Source organism: Ischnura elegans, chromosome 4 (genome assembly GCF_921293095.1).
Source record: "Ischnura elegans chromosome 4, ioIscEleg1.1, whole genome shotgun sequence".
Taxonomy (NCBI): domain Eukaryota; kingdom Metazoa; phylum Arthropoda; class Insecta; order Odonata; family Coenagrionidae; genus Ischnura; species Ischnura elegans.
The window spans coordinates 117,695,492-117,710,687 of NC_060249.1; the positions used below are offsets into that span (position 1 = coordinate 117,695,492).

At 39.9% G+C, this 15,196-nt stretch overlaps 1 protein-coding gene across 1 annotated transcript in view; it reads right to left on the minus strand.

The window, feature by feature from the left end:
• LOC124157946 (serine protease snake-like) overlaps nucleotides 1-15,196 on the minus strand; it is a 79,610-nt gene that overhangs the window by 18,796 nt on the left and 45,618 nt on the right. The window contains exons 2-3 of the mRNA XM_046533055.1: nucleotides 4,087-4,260; nucleotides 2,096-2,295 (exon numbers count right to left, since the gene is read on the minus strand). Of these exons, the coding sequence (XP_046389011.1) occupies nucleotides 2,096-2,295; nucleotides 4,087-4,260 (374 nt within the window). The remainder of the gene's footprint in view (nucleotides 1-2,095; nucleotides 2,296-4,086; nucleotides 4,261-15,196) is intronic.

A 15,196-nucleotide genomic window follows, 5' to 3' on the forward strand; every position in this document is an offset into this window, starting at 1 on the left:
GTATACCGGTACTTTCGCAAATAATTAAATACATTAATAAGTTGACAATAAACGTTCGCATTACCCTAATTATCCGGTATTTCGGCAAATTAGAATACCAGGTAGAAAGAATACACTGAATAAGTCAAATATTAAATTACTATATTGGAGGCCCAATTATCTGATAGTAAGAAGGGTGATAGCGACGTAGTTGTCGTCGAAGGCAACATCATGCAAACGATTTCGGTGCATACGTTTTAAGTTTTGGTGTTTTACTTGTGTATTATAAGTGTGAAGTTCTCTCGGGAACGCCATCAGGTGAGTGCTTCAATTCATTTCATTTCAACGCTGTCGAAGTACCGGCCATACCAGTACCGGTATTTTTTGGTACCGATACGATAGTACCGCTTTTAAATACTGGGCGGTACTACCGGAGCAGAAAAAAATAGTACTCGGTACTACCTAATACCGGTATTTTTTGCCCATCCCTAGCCCATTCGAAAAACCCAGACTAGTGAGACGACAACTATATTGGCCAGATTCGGAAGTATAGCTCAGAGACAGGGATGCCGACTTACAAAAAATATTGGAGGGGCGCAAACCAGGAATCTTGCCCCGGGAAATTTTATAAGTAGTGAGTTTTAAGTTTTTTAAGCATTTTAGAGGAGTCATTTGATCAACATTAGAACCCTGATAACTCGAATCTCAGTATCTGTACTCTCTGGAGAAAATCGAAAAGTCCCTAACACATTTTTTCCTCACACCCATAACGAATTTTTGAGGGGGCTCGGGCCCCTCCAAACCCCATGGAGTCGGCGCCACTGCTCAGAGAATACCAAGCAAATACCCGTAAAGCAATAGTAAGGTCGAATATTAAGGGCTTCTTTCATTAGTTTGAGAATACCGGGACTAGCCACGGTGATAGCTTTATGGAGTCACCCGCAATGCACAAATTATGCGAAAAATTCAGATAGAAAAAAAATAATTTGCCTTGATCGGGATTCGAACCCGGAATTCCCGATTTCTGGTCAAGTGCTTTAGCCAGTTAATTACCGTCATTCTCCTCCCTGGACATTGTAGTGTGGAGAAATTTTAGTACGGCATAGTCCTCAAATTATTACCACATAGAAAAATGACGCCTCGGTGGCTTAACGGGTTTCGACAATTGACCGGATAACAGAAGATCCGGTTTCGAATCCCGTTGGAGGCGGAGGATTTTTTCCCAGCGGATTTGTCGCACATTTTGGGCATATTTTATATAATATTTTTCTCACATTTTTCACTTACTTTTGAGTGGAAATTGGATGCATAAATGCTTATGCATTGCAATGGAGGATACAGATGGGGAGCGCGGGGGGCACGCGCCTCCCCCCTTGTGGGTCCGCCCGTATTGCCGAACATTTCAAAACCACAGTTCCAACTTTTTTATGTCATGAGACGGCATTGCCTTTTACATGTGCATATTCACTTAAAATAAAATTTTCTCATACTCTGCCTGTGACTTGATCATTTTTTTATAACGATAAAAGTAAACACAGCTCAAGATATATTTTGCGACCCCCCCTTGAGTGTTTTCTGTATCCTCTACGGATACATTGTAAGGAAAACCCACGAGAGAGAATGCTTTATAGCGAATTGATATTTCCTTTGGTAGTCCGTAAGCATAAAATCGTTTGTGAGTTATAAGACACGGTCTCAGCCGTTACTTTGTGGAACTGCTTCATCATAGAATAAAATAAAATTACTTTGTTCTGTCCCACACTTTATTTTAAATAGCACGAACCGGGTTTCAGCGTCTCATGCAATCATCAGGTGATGATAGCATGACCGGCTTGTCTATGTTATGCAATCATAAGTTGATGATAGCATGAGATACTGAAACCCGGGTCGTGCTACTTATAATAAAGTGTGGAATAGAACAAAGTAATTTCATTTTATTCTACGTCTGTAAGTTATAGGGCAATACAAAGTTTTTCTATAAGGGTGTTGCGAGGAAGGAAGTTTTGACGGCGTATAGCCTGTATTTACGAGCGTGAATGGCGAGTACTCAATGAGCCCATGCTTGAATTCGCATCGAAGGCCTTCGAGGCCAGTTTAAACTAGTAAGAGTCGGTACCTTTGGAGGCCGGCGGGGTGGCGAGGCTGGGGTGACGGTTGGACAGCAGACGATGGCCCCGCTGCTGAGGTAGGTGCAGAGGTCAGGGGTGTCAGGGCCGGCGCCGTTGTACACCTCCGCCTTACTCTCGAGATAGGGGCAGTGGCGGAGTGGACGACAGATTCCGTCGTACCCATCGTCGTTGACGCACCAGTCGCCCTCTGTGAGCGAAAATAAGAAGTAAAGGAAACACCACGAACTGCACCAACGCCTTTTTAAGTGGCAATCGTTGAGATTCAAAGGTTTGTTAGCAATTTATTATCTCCTGGCAGCACTTAACGTAAGATTACAGTTTCCACTAGGTCAATGACGGCGTTCATGGACAATATTGGCGTGAAACGTGAAAAAAATTTATGATTAAAGCTATTCCGAAGTTCGATCAATTTTGAATTGGTGTGGAATTTCAGAGAGGACAAGTAGATGGCAAGAACGGAAAAGGGAGACCTCTGCTGAAATAGATGTGACAGGTAAATATGGATGTGGAAAATAAGAAATGCCTAGTTGTGAAAAGATTAGCTGACAGGAGAATAGAGGATCTAGGATTGATTAGGAGGATCTAATCTTAGGATTGTTGACCTTTGATGACGATGATGTGAAATTTCTAAAGTGTGCAATGTATTGGTCATTTTTTACAGCGCTGAAAAGGATGTGAAGGAGATGTAATGCGTCGCTATGAAAAGGCTAGCGGATAGGAGGGAGGAATGGAGAGCTGCGTCAAACCAATCGTAGGATTGTTGACGAATGATGATGATGAGGAAGAGACTTTTGTTTATATATTGGCAGGAATATTTACTTATGGAATTGCTATGTAGACAGGAAAAGTAAAGAGTCCTATTCACTCAATTAATTATTTTAAGATATAATAACTCACAATGTATTCAATTTGCGACTTGAAAGTTTAATTCGACTCGCTATCGTGAAATTTCTTTGTGCTCTTAAAATTTGCCACGATTTCTTTATCATTTACGAACTCTACCCTTAAATTACTTTTACTCCAAACCTGGTGATTTTGTTCGGTCGATATTCTTACAACAATAGGAAACCTTGGGTCTGTCAATTGCGAAACTTCAATAAATAAGCGAATGTATAGTCCTTGTGTAGGGTTTCGCGGTGCGATGAAGATTCAGCGGGATTTACACCGCGTTTGTCCATTTGCGTGGGCGACAGTTTCGCCGGCATTGGAGATTGCTTCTTCAGGTCACTGAAGTGCAGAGTTGAAGCGACACCCTTTTATCGTCGGAGGAAGGCGTGTTCATTGGTGAGATGGTACAACCGTGGGATGTGAACACTTGGTATAATGTACCTACATACAGTTCCATAACTACGGTGGGGCAGAGGAGCCACATGCCCCGGACGGCTGATTTCAGGGGGCATCGAAACTAAAAACAAAGTTTCTTTAAAAAGGTCATTCAATATTTCTAATATAATTGTTTAACCTCATCAATTCCCGGGACATATCTGCCATTATGTTTGACCTGAATTTCATGTTTTCTGGTCAATTAGATGTTAAAAAACAACATTAGCGATTTATGTTCATTAGGCTTCTGTATGATGCTGCCATCGGTTAATTAAGATGCACTAAATTAGTTGCAATAACGATATTTCACTTATGTTAGCCAAGTGGAAAATGTTTTAACGCCGATTTATAATTATAAATCATTACATCAGGACCTAGGGAGTTAGCAATAATTGTGAAATCATAAACTATTCAACATTAATATTCACAAAACTTCTTAATAGCAAACATGTGGTGTTTAATTTCAGCCACCGCATCTAAAAAAAGTCGCTTAAGGGTGTATTATATTTTAGGGGGAGAGGGAGGAAGGGAGCGGGGGTTGTAACGGGAATTGGGGGGGGGGGGAAGCTAACTGATCTTTACCCTTCCCCTGACAAAACCTCCTAGTTCCGGCCCCATGAACTTAAATAAATGTTTCTCAAAGCCTGTGACTCACCTTTGTCTTGCGATCGGACGACGGCGAGGAGAGACAGAAGGAACACGAAGATGGAACTCGCAAAGTGTCTCTTGGCGCACAGCGTCCAGGAATGTCTGGTCTCGCGGTGCTCACCTCGGCTGCATGTCCGCCGATCCTGATCTCCTCTACGTCCGCACACAACGTCTTCCTCGTCTGGAGAGAAAATGATGTTTTAGAGGTACAAACGTTCAGAGGACTAAGAAATCCGAACATTCCAGTCAGTGAATCTTTTCTCAATCATAGCACTGGTTTGGTTGCGAAGAAAATAGCTTAAACTAGACCTCGTTTAAATTGTTTACATTAATTGTCGTTTTTCTTTTTCTTCAGAAATAAATATATTTATGTTCTTGTGTATACATTTAGAAGAATTTGTGTCATGTGTGTTTCCAAATTTGAATGCATGTTTTTTTCCGTTTTTTGGACATTGCTGCAATTGAGGTGGAGTGTTGGAATGTATGCAATTCTATCTATTCATTAAGACGTTTCCAACAGAAAATTAGTTGAAAATTAAATCTATGCACAATGAAACCTCTGTCTTGAGGACAGTATTCGATTCCCCGGCAGAAGACTATACATTTGTATAAGGATATAATATCTATTATACGCCCTTTCCCACTTACGGACACAGACACTTTTTAAGCACACCTTCACGGACACAATTGCTATGGGTTTTCTGACCGATCTCTCAAACATTGAGAGCTATTTTTTTAATAAAAGGATTTTTATTCAGTTGCCCTTAACTCCTACCGACTCCTACTCTATCATACTTGTGGAGTAATATTAAGCGTAAAAATGAGCTTTTCTTTCGGCCACCTCAGACTTACCGACACCTCCCACTAACGGACACATTTTTGAGGACCGGCCGTTTTCACACATACCGGCAAAATCGGTGCCGGTGACGGCGCCGACGCGTCGGCGTCGCGACGCCGGCATCCCCCGTCGACGCCGAAGGCCATTTCACATACACCGGCATCCCCGGGGTCGGTGGCCAGTTAAATTCTGATCGTGTAAGAAGAAAGATGTGGTCTCAAGATAGGAGAGGTCATTTGATCTTGCTTTTTACCTTAACGGAAATGCAGAAGACGAGAAAGATAGTTCCCCGTGCATCCACTTTTGAAAGTTGGATGTTTGGGAGGAGGTTTCTGTTCTACATATGAAAAACTTACAATGGACGACTCTTTTATTTTTTAAATTTTTTTTCGTATGAGTTTTCATACGAATGATTTTCTCTCAAACACATAGGATAAGCTATTCAGCACTAAGATGCAGTAAATAGAGCATATACACCGCCGATATACACCACTATAACGTTTAATTATAATAGGTACAGAGAAATATTTGATAAGATTTTGCAACAAAAATATGTGAGTGATTACAGAACTATGAAAGACGTGAGCAACGACACGACTGAAAACCATCTCCCTTCCGGCACCGGCAAAATAAAACTACGTGGGCAAGCATACGTAAAGAAACGTTGCGTATCGACAACCGGTGCCGGCTTCCGATTTGCCGCGTTCATCGCCGGCTTCACTCGAAGGTGCCGGTGACGGCGCCGGCAATGATGCCGGACCGGATTACGTGTATAGGCGTCCATTAGGTTGCATTGCATCCGGCGCCGGTGCGGGTAACGGCACCGGTTTTGCCGGTACGTGTGAAAACGGCCTTAGTGTCCGTAAATGAGAGGTTTCTCTGTCTTTAAAAGAGGATGCCTGTTTGTTTGTCCGCTATGAGTTTCTATACGGTTGCACTGATCGAGATTCAAAGTCAGCATAAAGAGCATTTCATGCTCCCAAACCCCGCAGTACTCCTTTCGGTTGCGTCCAACGCGTCGTTTTCCCATTACCATTTGTTACGGCACGTGATACAGCATCCGGGAACAGACATCCTGCCGTGTAAGCACACCTCTTGACATTATCAAAAGGAAATGTATAACTCAAAGGATACTGCACTTGCCTAGTAATCCTCTCGGTGCGAAAACTTTTGCTGGGGTATGCGGTCACACGACGCTGTTGGTCTGCTTACGGACGGGCACACATAGCGATCAATGTTGTAGAGATGGGTATATGATATTCCCATGCGCGATGCACGGAAATCGCTTTTTCCATCGTTTATTATTCAGCTTCTTCCGCTCACTATCTTACATCAATTTTGAGTCAGCTGTACTTTGGGGGGAGGAGTTCAAATTTTCCCACTTCTATGAGTACTCTCCTTCTCGAGCAATGTCGGGTGACTAGCAAGTATACACTAAAACTCAAAGCAACTTCTTCTTACACGGTTATTCTAAATGATGGTCTCATTTTTAAGATTACAACTCCAAAATGAACAAGCCAAAGCCGACCGCGTGTGCCAGAGGATAATGTCCGACGCATTCAAGATTGTTTAGTGTGCAGTCTCAGTAAGTCTACCAATATAGACAGTCGAGAATTTGGAATACCTCGATTAACTGTATGGAAATTTTTGAGATGGCGTTTGCTGTGCAAGCCCTACTGATTACAACATGCGCAGGCTCGCGGCTCCACCAACCATCCTACTTGAAATCGTGCCATGACTTACTAACTATATTATAACTAATATTCTTCCAACAGAAATAAAAAGTTGCTGCAACACCCTGGAGACAGCTGACAACATGGGAACTGAGACAACACAAAATTGAAGAAATTCGTTGCGTGCCTGCGTGCTCCACCAACCACTCTGAACGATATGCGGGACCGCATCGCCGCTGCCGTTCACTCCATAGCAGTAGATAGGCTTTCGCGTGGGTGGCACGAGTTTGGTTACCGAGTCGATATTTGCCGTGCGGTCAACTGTGGCCGCATTGAACACTTATCACATTTACAATTATTAAAAACTAATTAAATATTACAAATCATTAAAATTAAATTAAATTGATTTCACACATCATGAAATAAACTTTGACTTTTCGATGTTATAAATCTTGTTCATTTTAACTTTTACTTGATTAAACTCGAAGTTTTGAAAAAGGGTCCATCATTTGGAATAATCCTGTACAATGAATGAAAATGAAAGAAGCTACGCTAATGTTTAAAAAAAATTTACAACGCTAAAGTACGCAAAGCTCTTAGGCGACAAATTGCAATACACGCTAAAATGATGAAGGCACATGCGATTCTTACTTGCGAGAAAAAACGAGAAATGCGCGAAAATTATTTATTTAACCGGAACAAGAGACAAAAAAACTCTTTCGGACTTATTGAATGAATAAAAATAAATATTGGGCAAATATTTCGACGAAAACCGTTAGGCTTTTCGGTTATACGTAAGGGGGTCACAGGGAAATCGGGAATTATGCGGGAAAGTCAACCATAAACTTAGAATTTCTAAAAAAAACATTCTAAGTTAATGCCATAAATAGGTGAAAGAGATGAGCTATCTGACTCCAGTCAGGCCTCACTTGGAGTATGCTGCAAGCATGTGGGACCGTTACGAAGTAGGGTTAGTCAAGCAAGATTTTTGATGAGTTGCCACGATAAAAAGTGCAGTATTTCCAATATGTTAGGCATGTTAGGATGGGTATCTTGACAGGGGCGAAAGTTCTGAGCAAATGCTAAATTTACTTTGTAAATTCGGAGAGGATTTTTTCATGACGACGTGAAACATATCTTTCGTTTACCGTCGTACCATGGCAAACGAGATCACTCGAAGAAATTTAAGGAAACAGACTGCAAAACAGAGAAAAATGAAACTAATTTCAGCCCTCGTTAAGACGACTCATTGCATGATTTTTGTTTGCATGTTTTTCCTATGCATGGATTTGGTTTAGGCATTAGTAGCCGTTGGCAAGTTTTGCCTTTGCATGAAAGTAGGTACGCGTATATATTTTCTTGTTGCATGTAATATATTTAAGACCGCGCGGTGTATATGTGAGTATTCTTTTTCAAGTTGATTGTTGATCAACCCTTGCCAAGCACCCTAGAGGTGGCTCATAGGGTATTACCGTAGAGTTTATATTACAATATTTATGGGTACTAAATGGATGTAGATGTAAGAAGACCCCCTTATGAATACGAAAATGCGTTTAGGGTGCTAAATCGCTCGGAAAAATGAGGAAAACAGAGTATAACAAAAATTTCGCTTATTGACTGCATATAGTCTTGAAGTCTCAGACTATTATTAGTAATTTTATGCTATCTGCTGCACATAGGTAGTGCTGAACAAGCTAGAATTGTTCCCCACTGACCTGAATAGTCTACTGCATGCAACACATGCTGTTGAAAATTACTACTTACCATAAATTGAACGTTATGAGAAAATTGTACCGTTGCACTGGTCGGGTATGTACCACATGTGAGCGGTAATTCAATAACTGAGATCAATAAGTGATACCCGTTTTTCAAACATATCATTAAAGTATCACAGAAAATATCAATGATTCTAGAAGCGGAATAGAGGGTAATTACAAAATAACCAGAAATATTTATAACTAATTCCGGAAAATTGGGAGATATATCTTAGCCTCTTCTTTATTGTTATCTTATTGCTACTGACCATTCTCAGTAATCTAATATCAGGAGCGAACAGAGAATTTTAAAGCTTTATCGAATATTTTTACTCATCATCATTATAAGTAAAAATCCAGCAAGCTCTCCATGCGACTCCCCTACCCGCTACGCTTTTTAAAGCGACTTATTTCTTCTCTTTCACATCCTTTATAACCTCTACGATGTAACTCATTCGGGGCCGTCCCTTGCCCTTTTTCCCCTCCCACTTGTCCTTCAACGATTGTATTCATCAGGCCATCATGCCTCAAAATATGGCGAACTACGTTGTCCCATCTTCTTCTTAAGATTTTTAGGAGACTTCTCTTTTCTCCCACTCTTCTTAGCACTTCCTCGTTACTTACACGGTCAATCCATTTTATCTTCATCATTCTCCGATAGCACCACATTTCGAATCCTTCCACTCTTGACTTCTCTGCTGTTGTCAATGTCCAAGCTTCGCTTCCATAGGGAAACATTCTCCATATGTAATATCTGATGAATTTAATTCTTTCTTCTATGGTTGTAATCTCAGATTTAAGAAGATTCTCCTTCTTGTAGAAAGCCCTATTCGCCTGAACTATTCTATTGACAATTACTTTCTTGCAGAGGGAATTATATGGGAGACATGGGATTGGGAATTATATGGGAGGCATGGGATTACTTGGACACAGGAGTAAAAGCAGGAGGATTAATTTTTCAATCAGTGAGAACGGCAAGCACATGAGATGAAGACGGGGGAGAAATCCTAATTTATATGAGCAAGGGACTGTGGGAAAGTTGATGTAAAGGACCCAACGATAATTGGTTTTGGAATGGAGGTGATGGAAGAATTGAAATTGAACGGGAGCATGGCCGAGTTATGGGAAATAGGCTAATTGAGTTTATTTTAATTTGAGGTTGGACTTATTTCTCGGGGTTAAAGTGAAAGAGGTTAGTTGATTTGTAAAATTTTCACCGCTACAAATGGAGAGTGTAATACTATGAGGTGTGAAAACGAAATAAATTCCACGGATGACTCCAGAGGCCATTCGATAAACGACATATTTTCAACAAGTGCGCGGCAATTTACTCGATCACGGATTTTCAAGTACATATACCATATTTGCTCAGGTGAAAATTGGAAGGGAAGGACAAAAAGGAGAAATAATAATACGTAATCCATTTTGACATAGAAAATATTTAAATCCATTCAAGTGATGAAATTGACCCGCCAAATTCGGTTAAAAGCGAAACTAGCTCCACAACAATGACCGCGCTCCGTTACTAAGTTACATTCTTGAATGCGAAGACTTACGCTGAATCGTTCTGATTAAAGCGAAGTTTGTTACAGTTAATCTACAGATTGGACGGAGAGATTTAAAAAAAGAAGAGTATTTTCTTGTTGTTCGTAAGGAGAATTACCCGAGCCCGTAAACCGACAGGATTACTGAGAGATACGGGAGAGAAATTTGACGAAGTGACGAGCTGTCACGGTAAGTGCCTTCTCTTAAAGTTTACTTGCATTTTTGCTGCGTTTCGCGAGATATAATACGCTCACTGAAAGAGTTAAGAAGCCAAATTTGTAGTCTATATTTACTGAAGTGGCTCAAATTACTGACATTGCCATATGTAAATTAGGTAATTGTTATTGGCCGTTCCGTATATTACTCTACTTTCTATGAAAAAATACTTTAATTGAAAAAATTAAACTTTCTGTATCGACGATAATTATTCTATTTTCAGAGGCATTTTGAATCCGACCAATAGGGAGATTTGAATTCCTAAAATAAGGAAAATGAAGTGGCCGTCGGGTACCACCGCCATTGCGTTGGTGACGGGTGCAATGCTCATCGCTGGCGGTGCAATAGGCGCCATTTGCTATTGGCAGAAAAGAAACAAGAGGAGTTTTGACAAGGATGAATGCGAAATAGAGGAAGTGAAGGACTTAGACGACTACGAGGGAGAAGATCCCAAGACTGAGAAAGGAGAAGAAGATAATCAAGATGAGATAAGTGCAAGTAGAAACGAGAATATGATTGACATGGCGCTATTGGCTAAACTGGACGCAGAGATAGACCGTGTCAATGAATGCTCCGAAAGGAATCTGCGAATGGAAGTGAAAAATTGGGGAGATGGGAAGGAAGTCCTCATTGTATTCACTTAATCAATGTAATAGTGGAAGTAAACATTGAATTAAACTTGAATTTACGTGTTTTTCCCCAAATAAAATCGGAAACAACGGCCTTAATACTTCTCCGAGAGTGAGTTGCCTCTTCTAATTATAAAGGTAAGTAGCGCTAAACTGTTAATTAATAGGCGAAAATAGTCAAGAGAGGAAAATTACCAGAAGCAGCTGTATTGATTCACTGAGTATTTGTTATCCCACTATTTTTTAGTCATCACACCTGCAATTCTTCTAGTTTCATTTATGTAATTTTGTTTAAAAGGTAATAGGTTATTCCTATCTTCGGGATAAATATTTCGCATGTGCAGTCGCTAAACCAATTGGCTTGCCGCCCATCCATTTTGCCTCACACTTCTCGATAGTTTATAAGAGCTTTCATTCAAGGTACTATATGTACAGTTGTGAGTTGGTATGACTAATTTCTGACTGCGATTAATTGAATGGAACCAGAAGTGAGATAAGATAGTTTCCACATAACTACAAACATTCGAGAAGAGTGCAGTGGAAAATAACATTGTATATATATTTATGTATTACAAAAAGTCTATCAAAGCCAAGAAACAACGCGTACATGTATTCCATTATTCGTCCGTCTGTAAAATACATCCAATTTTAGGTATTCTAAACCGAGCGACCTTGATGAAATTTGTCGCATTCATAAAATAAGGATCAAGTTTTGTTTGGCGAAAACAGAATTTAACATTTTTGACCCTATGACTTCATTCTGTGAGTAAAAAAGGAAAAATTGATTTCCCGAATAATAAATACGAGAATAGTGGAGTGGAATACATTATTATGTATACTTATTCTCGTATTTTTAAGTTAAAAAGGGACGTAATCAAAGCCAAGAAACAAACGTATACAGACTGTCCAATTTATCGTGAATTAGTTCCGATCTCAAATTTTAGGTACTTAACACTGTACGACCTTGATGAAATTTGGCATAATCATCAGATAAGGTTCAAGCTTTGTTTGACGAAAATAAAATTGTATGATTTTGACCCTTTGACCTTATAACGTGAGTCCAAAAGGAAAAGTTATTTCCCCCTATGAGTTTACAATGTTAAAAATTTGGAGATATAAAGCAGAATGCTTTGGTGGAAATGTCTTTTCCCAGGCCTAAGGGCATGAGTAAAACAATAGGAATAATTCTGTTTCGAAAAAGTTGGACCGTGACCATTGTAAAGTCACATATGGTGTACCACCGAGGTCAAAGTGATGGCAAAAGAGGTGGTTACTACCGAATTGGCTACCAAGGTATTGATGGTTCATGTTTCCAAAAGTGTCCAGATACCGTGTTAGCTTCTAAAGAATATAAGGAGAGATGATTGTAGAAGGTTATTCTAACTAGTGCGCACTACCTGTGACGAGGGACATTGGCCAAAGGATTTCGTGAAAACGGTTCTAATTCCGCGACTTAAATCGAAGAAATCTGTAGAATGCGAATATTATAGGACTATTAGCTTAACATCGCACACGGCGTAAGTGGTACTGAGGATATTAAACAGACGATTGGAGGCGTGCGCAAATGAATATTTGGGTGACGATCAGTTTGGTTTCAGAAGAGGAAAGTCAACTCGAGATGCAATGGCAATAATGAGGTCCCTCGTGGAGAGAAACCTAGAATATGATCAGCAAGTGTATCCCTAGTTCGTGGATTTTCATAGAATGCACTGGGTAAAGTTAATGAATATTCTAATGGAAATGGGAGTAGATTGGAAGGATAGGCGACTCATTCATAATCTGTATATGGCTCAGACTTCGTAGTTGAGGTTGTCAGGCCGAAATCTGGATTGGCAAGCATTTTCAGTTTTCTTGGATATTACACAATAACTTATACCACTTCCTTTTTTACGGAGCGCGTCCAGGGTTTCGATGAATTACCATCATCTCCAGGCGAAAATTATGATCTGTTTATCTTATTATATCTTTACCCATCCTCTTCCCCTATTTTGGAGTGCGTTTTAAAATTCGTCAAGTAACTAGGTAACAATAATAAGATTAAAAAAATCATAATTTGCGCCTGAAGATGATGATAATTCATCGAAACCCGGGTCGCGCTCCGTAAAAAAGAAGTGGTATAAATAATTGCGTAATATGAAAGAAAACTTATAATGGAATACGGCAAAGTTAACATTGAGTTAGTGAATTTTGGCAATCATTGGCCAAGGTCGGAGATATGGCTGTCCAATATCGCCGTTACGTTTTAAAGTTAACGCAGAGGAAATGATAAAAAGGGCTTGGGATGCATTAGAAGCGGAGGCTAATATGAGGGAACGATGTTTAAATCGGTGAGGTTTGCAGATGATCAGGCGTTGATTTAGCCAGCCAGCGAGAGGGCTGCAGGCTCTTGTGGATGCGTTAAAAGAGCGTGCATTGTGCATGGCAAGAGGATCAATCTAAAGAAGAGCAAGGTTATGCGGTTCTGTAAAGTTCCGCGAGTTTAGAATGTGAGACTCAAGATAAAAGTTCGTGGGGAAGGACTTGAGCAGGTAGAGCAATTCAACTATTTGGGTAGCACATTAGAGGAAAACGGATACAGCAGTAAGGACATCAGGGAAACAATTGCGTTAGCGATGGCGGCAGTTATGAATAGGACGTAGCTGATGAGATGATCATTACGTAAGTGTTTGAAGAAAGGACTAGAGAAGAATCTGATCTGGAGTTCAGAGCTTCGCTCTTACATAACGACCCTCTCCTCAGCTCTTTCGTGCCCATGAACGCCTCTTTTGACATCGTAATTCTCTTTCTGATGTCGCAATCGCTATATATTCATTTTCTTATAGTATTTTGCCCAAGTCATTGAAAATACTCTACCTGCTCATGTTTGTGTCCACCTGCTTGTCTTCAGTCGTCTGCCCGACCTCGCATTATCCCTGCAAATTTGCATTTACCTTGGTTTTAGATTCATGAAGTCATAGTGACCGTCCATCAAGTTTAATCAAAGATATTTTTATTAATTTTTTCTGGTTTAGATCTAACACTGATAAAGACAAAGAAATATAATGTTAGTATCGAATAACATTATGAATTAATTTGTAATGAATTTTTAATAAAACAATATACATATAGCTAGGTATTAGACCGCGCAGTCTTGCATTCATGCAAAGATTATAACGCAATCAATTTATTTTCACACTTACAAGCATCTAACATTCCACCAGAAACAGCATTCCATAAACATATAGATATCCAATGGCTCACTCTAGTAAAACGTAACGAGTAAAATGATATATGCTCACTGAACTCAGTGGATCGGATAAAAGGAAAATCTAGGTATAATAAACAATTTATTGCAAATACAAATAATTGTATGAAGAAACCTTAAATTCCTAATGCGACTATTCCAGATAAAACCTTGAATCATATTGGGTTGCTGTGATGATGCTCCCCGCCATTTGCTGTTTAAACTGGAAGTAAAAATCCGCTCTCAAATAGACTATGAATTTGAGATCAAAAACTTTTAGATCAGAAATGAAAGAGACATACACGATGCTATTTCCCGCTGCACTATTCTCGAATTAGTGCTATTAGCCGCTCACTATCTCTTCTCTATTCTTTTTTTCCATTTAATCAATCGCATTCATAAATTAGGTACACCTACGCACGGCTAGAATGCACACGTACCTAGAATGGAAGCTCTTCCAAACTATCGAGAAATGTGAGGCACAATAAATGGGCGGTAAATTAATTGGTTCAGCGACTGTACAAGTACATTCGAAAACTTTATCCCGAAGATATGAAATAGGCCAAAATTATATTCTCACCCAAGTATTACGTTTTTAAAATTAAATAAAAATTATTCAATGAAAATAGCATAAGATGACATGACATGATTTATTTGATTTCGAAAATTCAGGAAATTAATACAGCTTCTTGTGGTAGTTTTCTTTTCTCGACTATTTTTGCCTTTTAGTTAGCAGTTTGGAGGTATTTACCTTTATACTTTAAAGAGGAAACTCACTCACGGTGGAAAAGTATCAAGGTCGTTGTTTCCGATTTCATTTGGGGAAAAACACGTAAATTGAAGTTTAATTCAATGTTTATTTCAACGTGTACATTGATTAAGTAAATATAATCAGGACTTCTTTCCCATTTCCCCAATGTTTCACTTCCATTCGTAGATTCCTTTCGGAGCATTCAGCGACACGATCCATCTCTGCGTCCGGTTTAGCCACTAGCGCCATGTCAATCATATTCTCGTTTCTTCCTGCACTTATCTCCTCTTCATTGTCTTCTTCTCCTTTCTCAGTCTTGGGATCTTCTCCCTCGTAGTCGTCTAAGTCCTTCTCCTCCTCTATTTCGGATTGGTCCTTATCGAAACTCCTCTTGTTTCTTTCCTGCCAATAGCAAATCGCCCCGATTGCACCGCCAGCGATGAGCATTGCACCCGTCACCAGAGCAATGGCGGTGGTACCCGACGGCC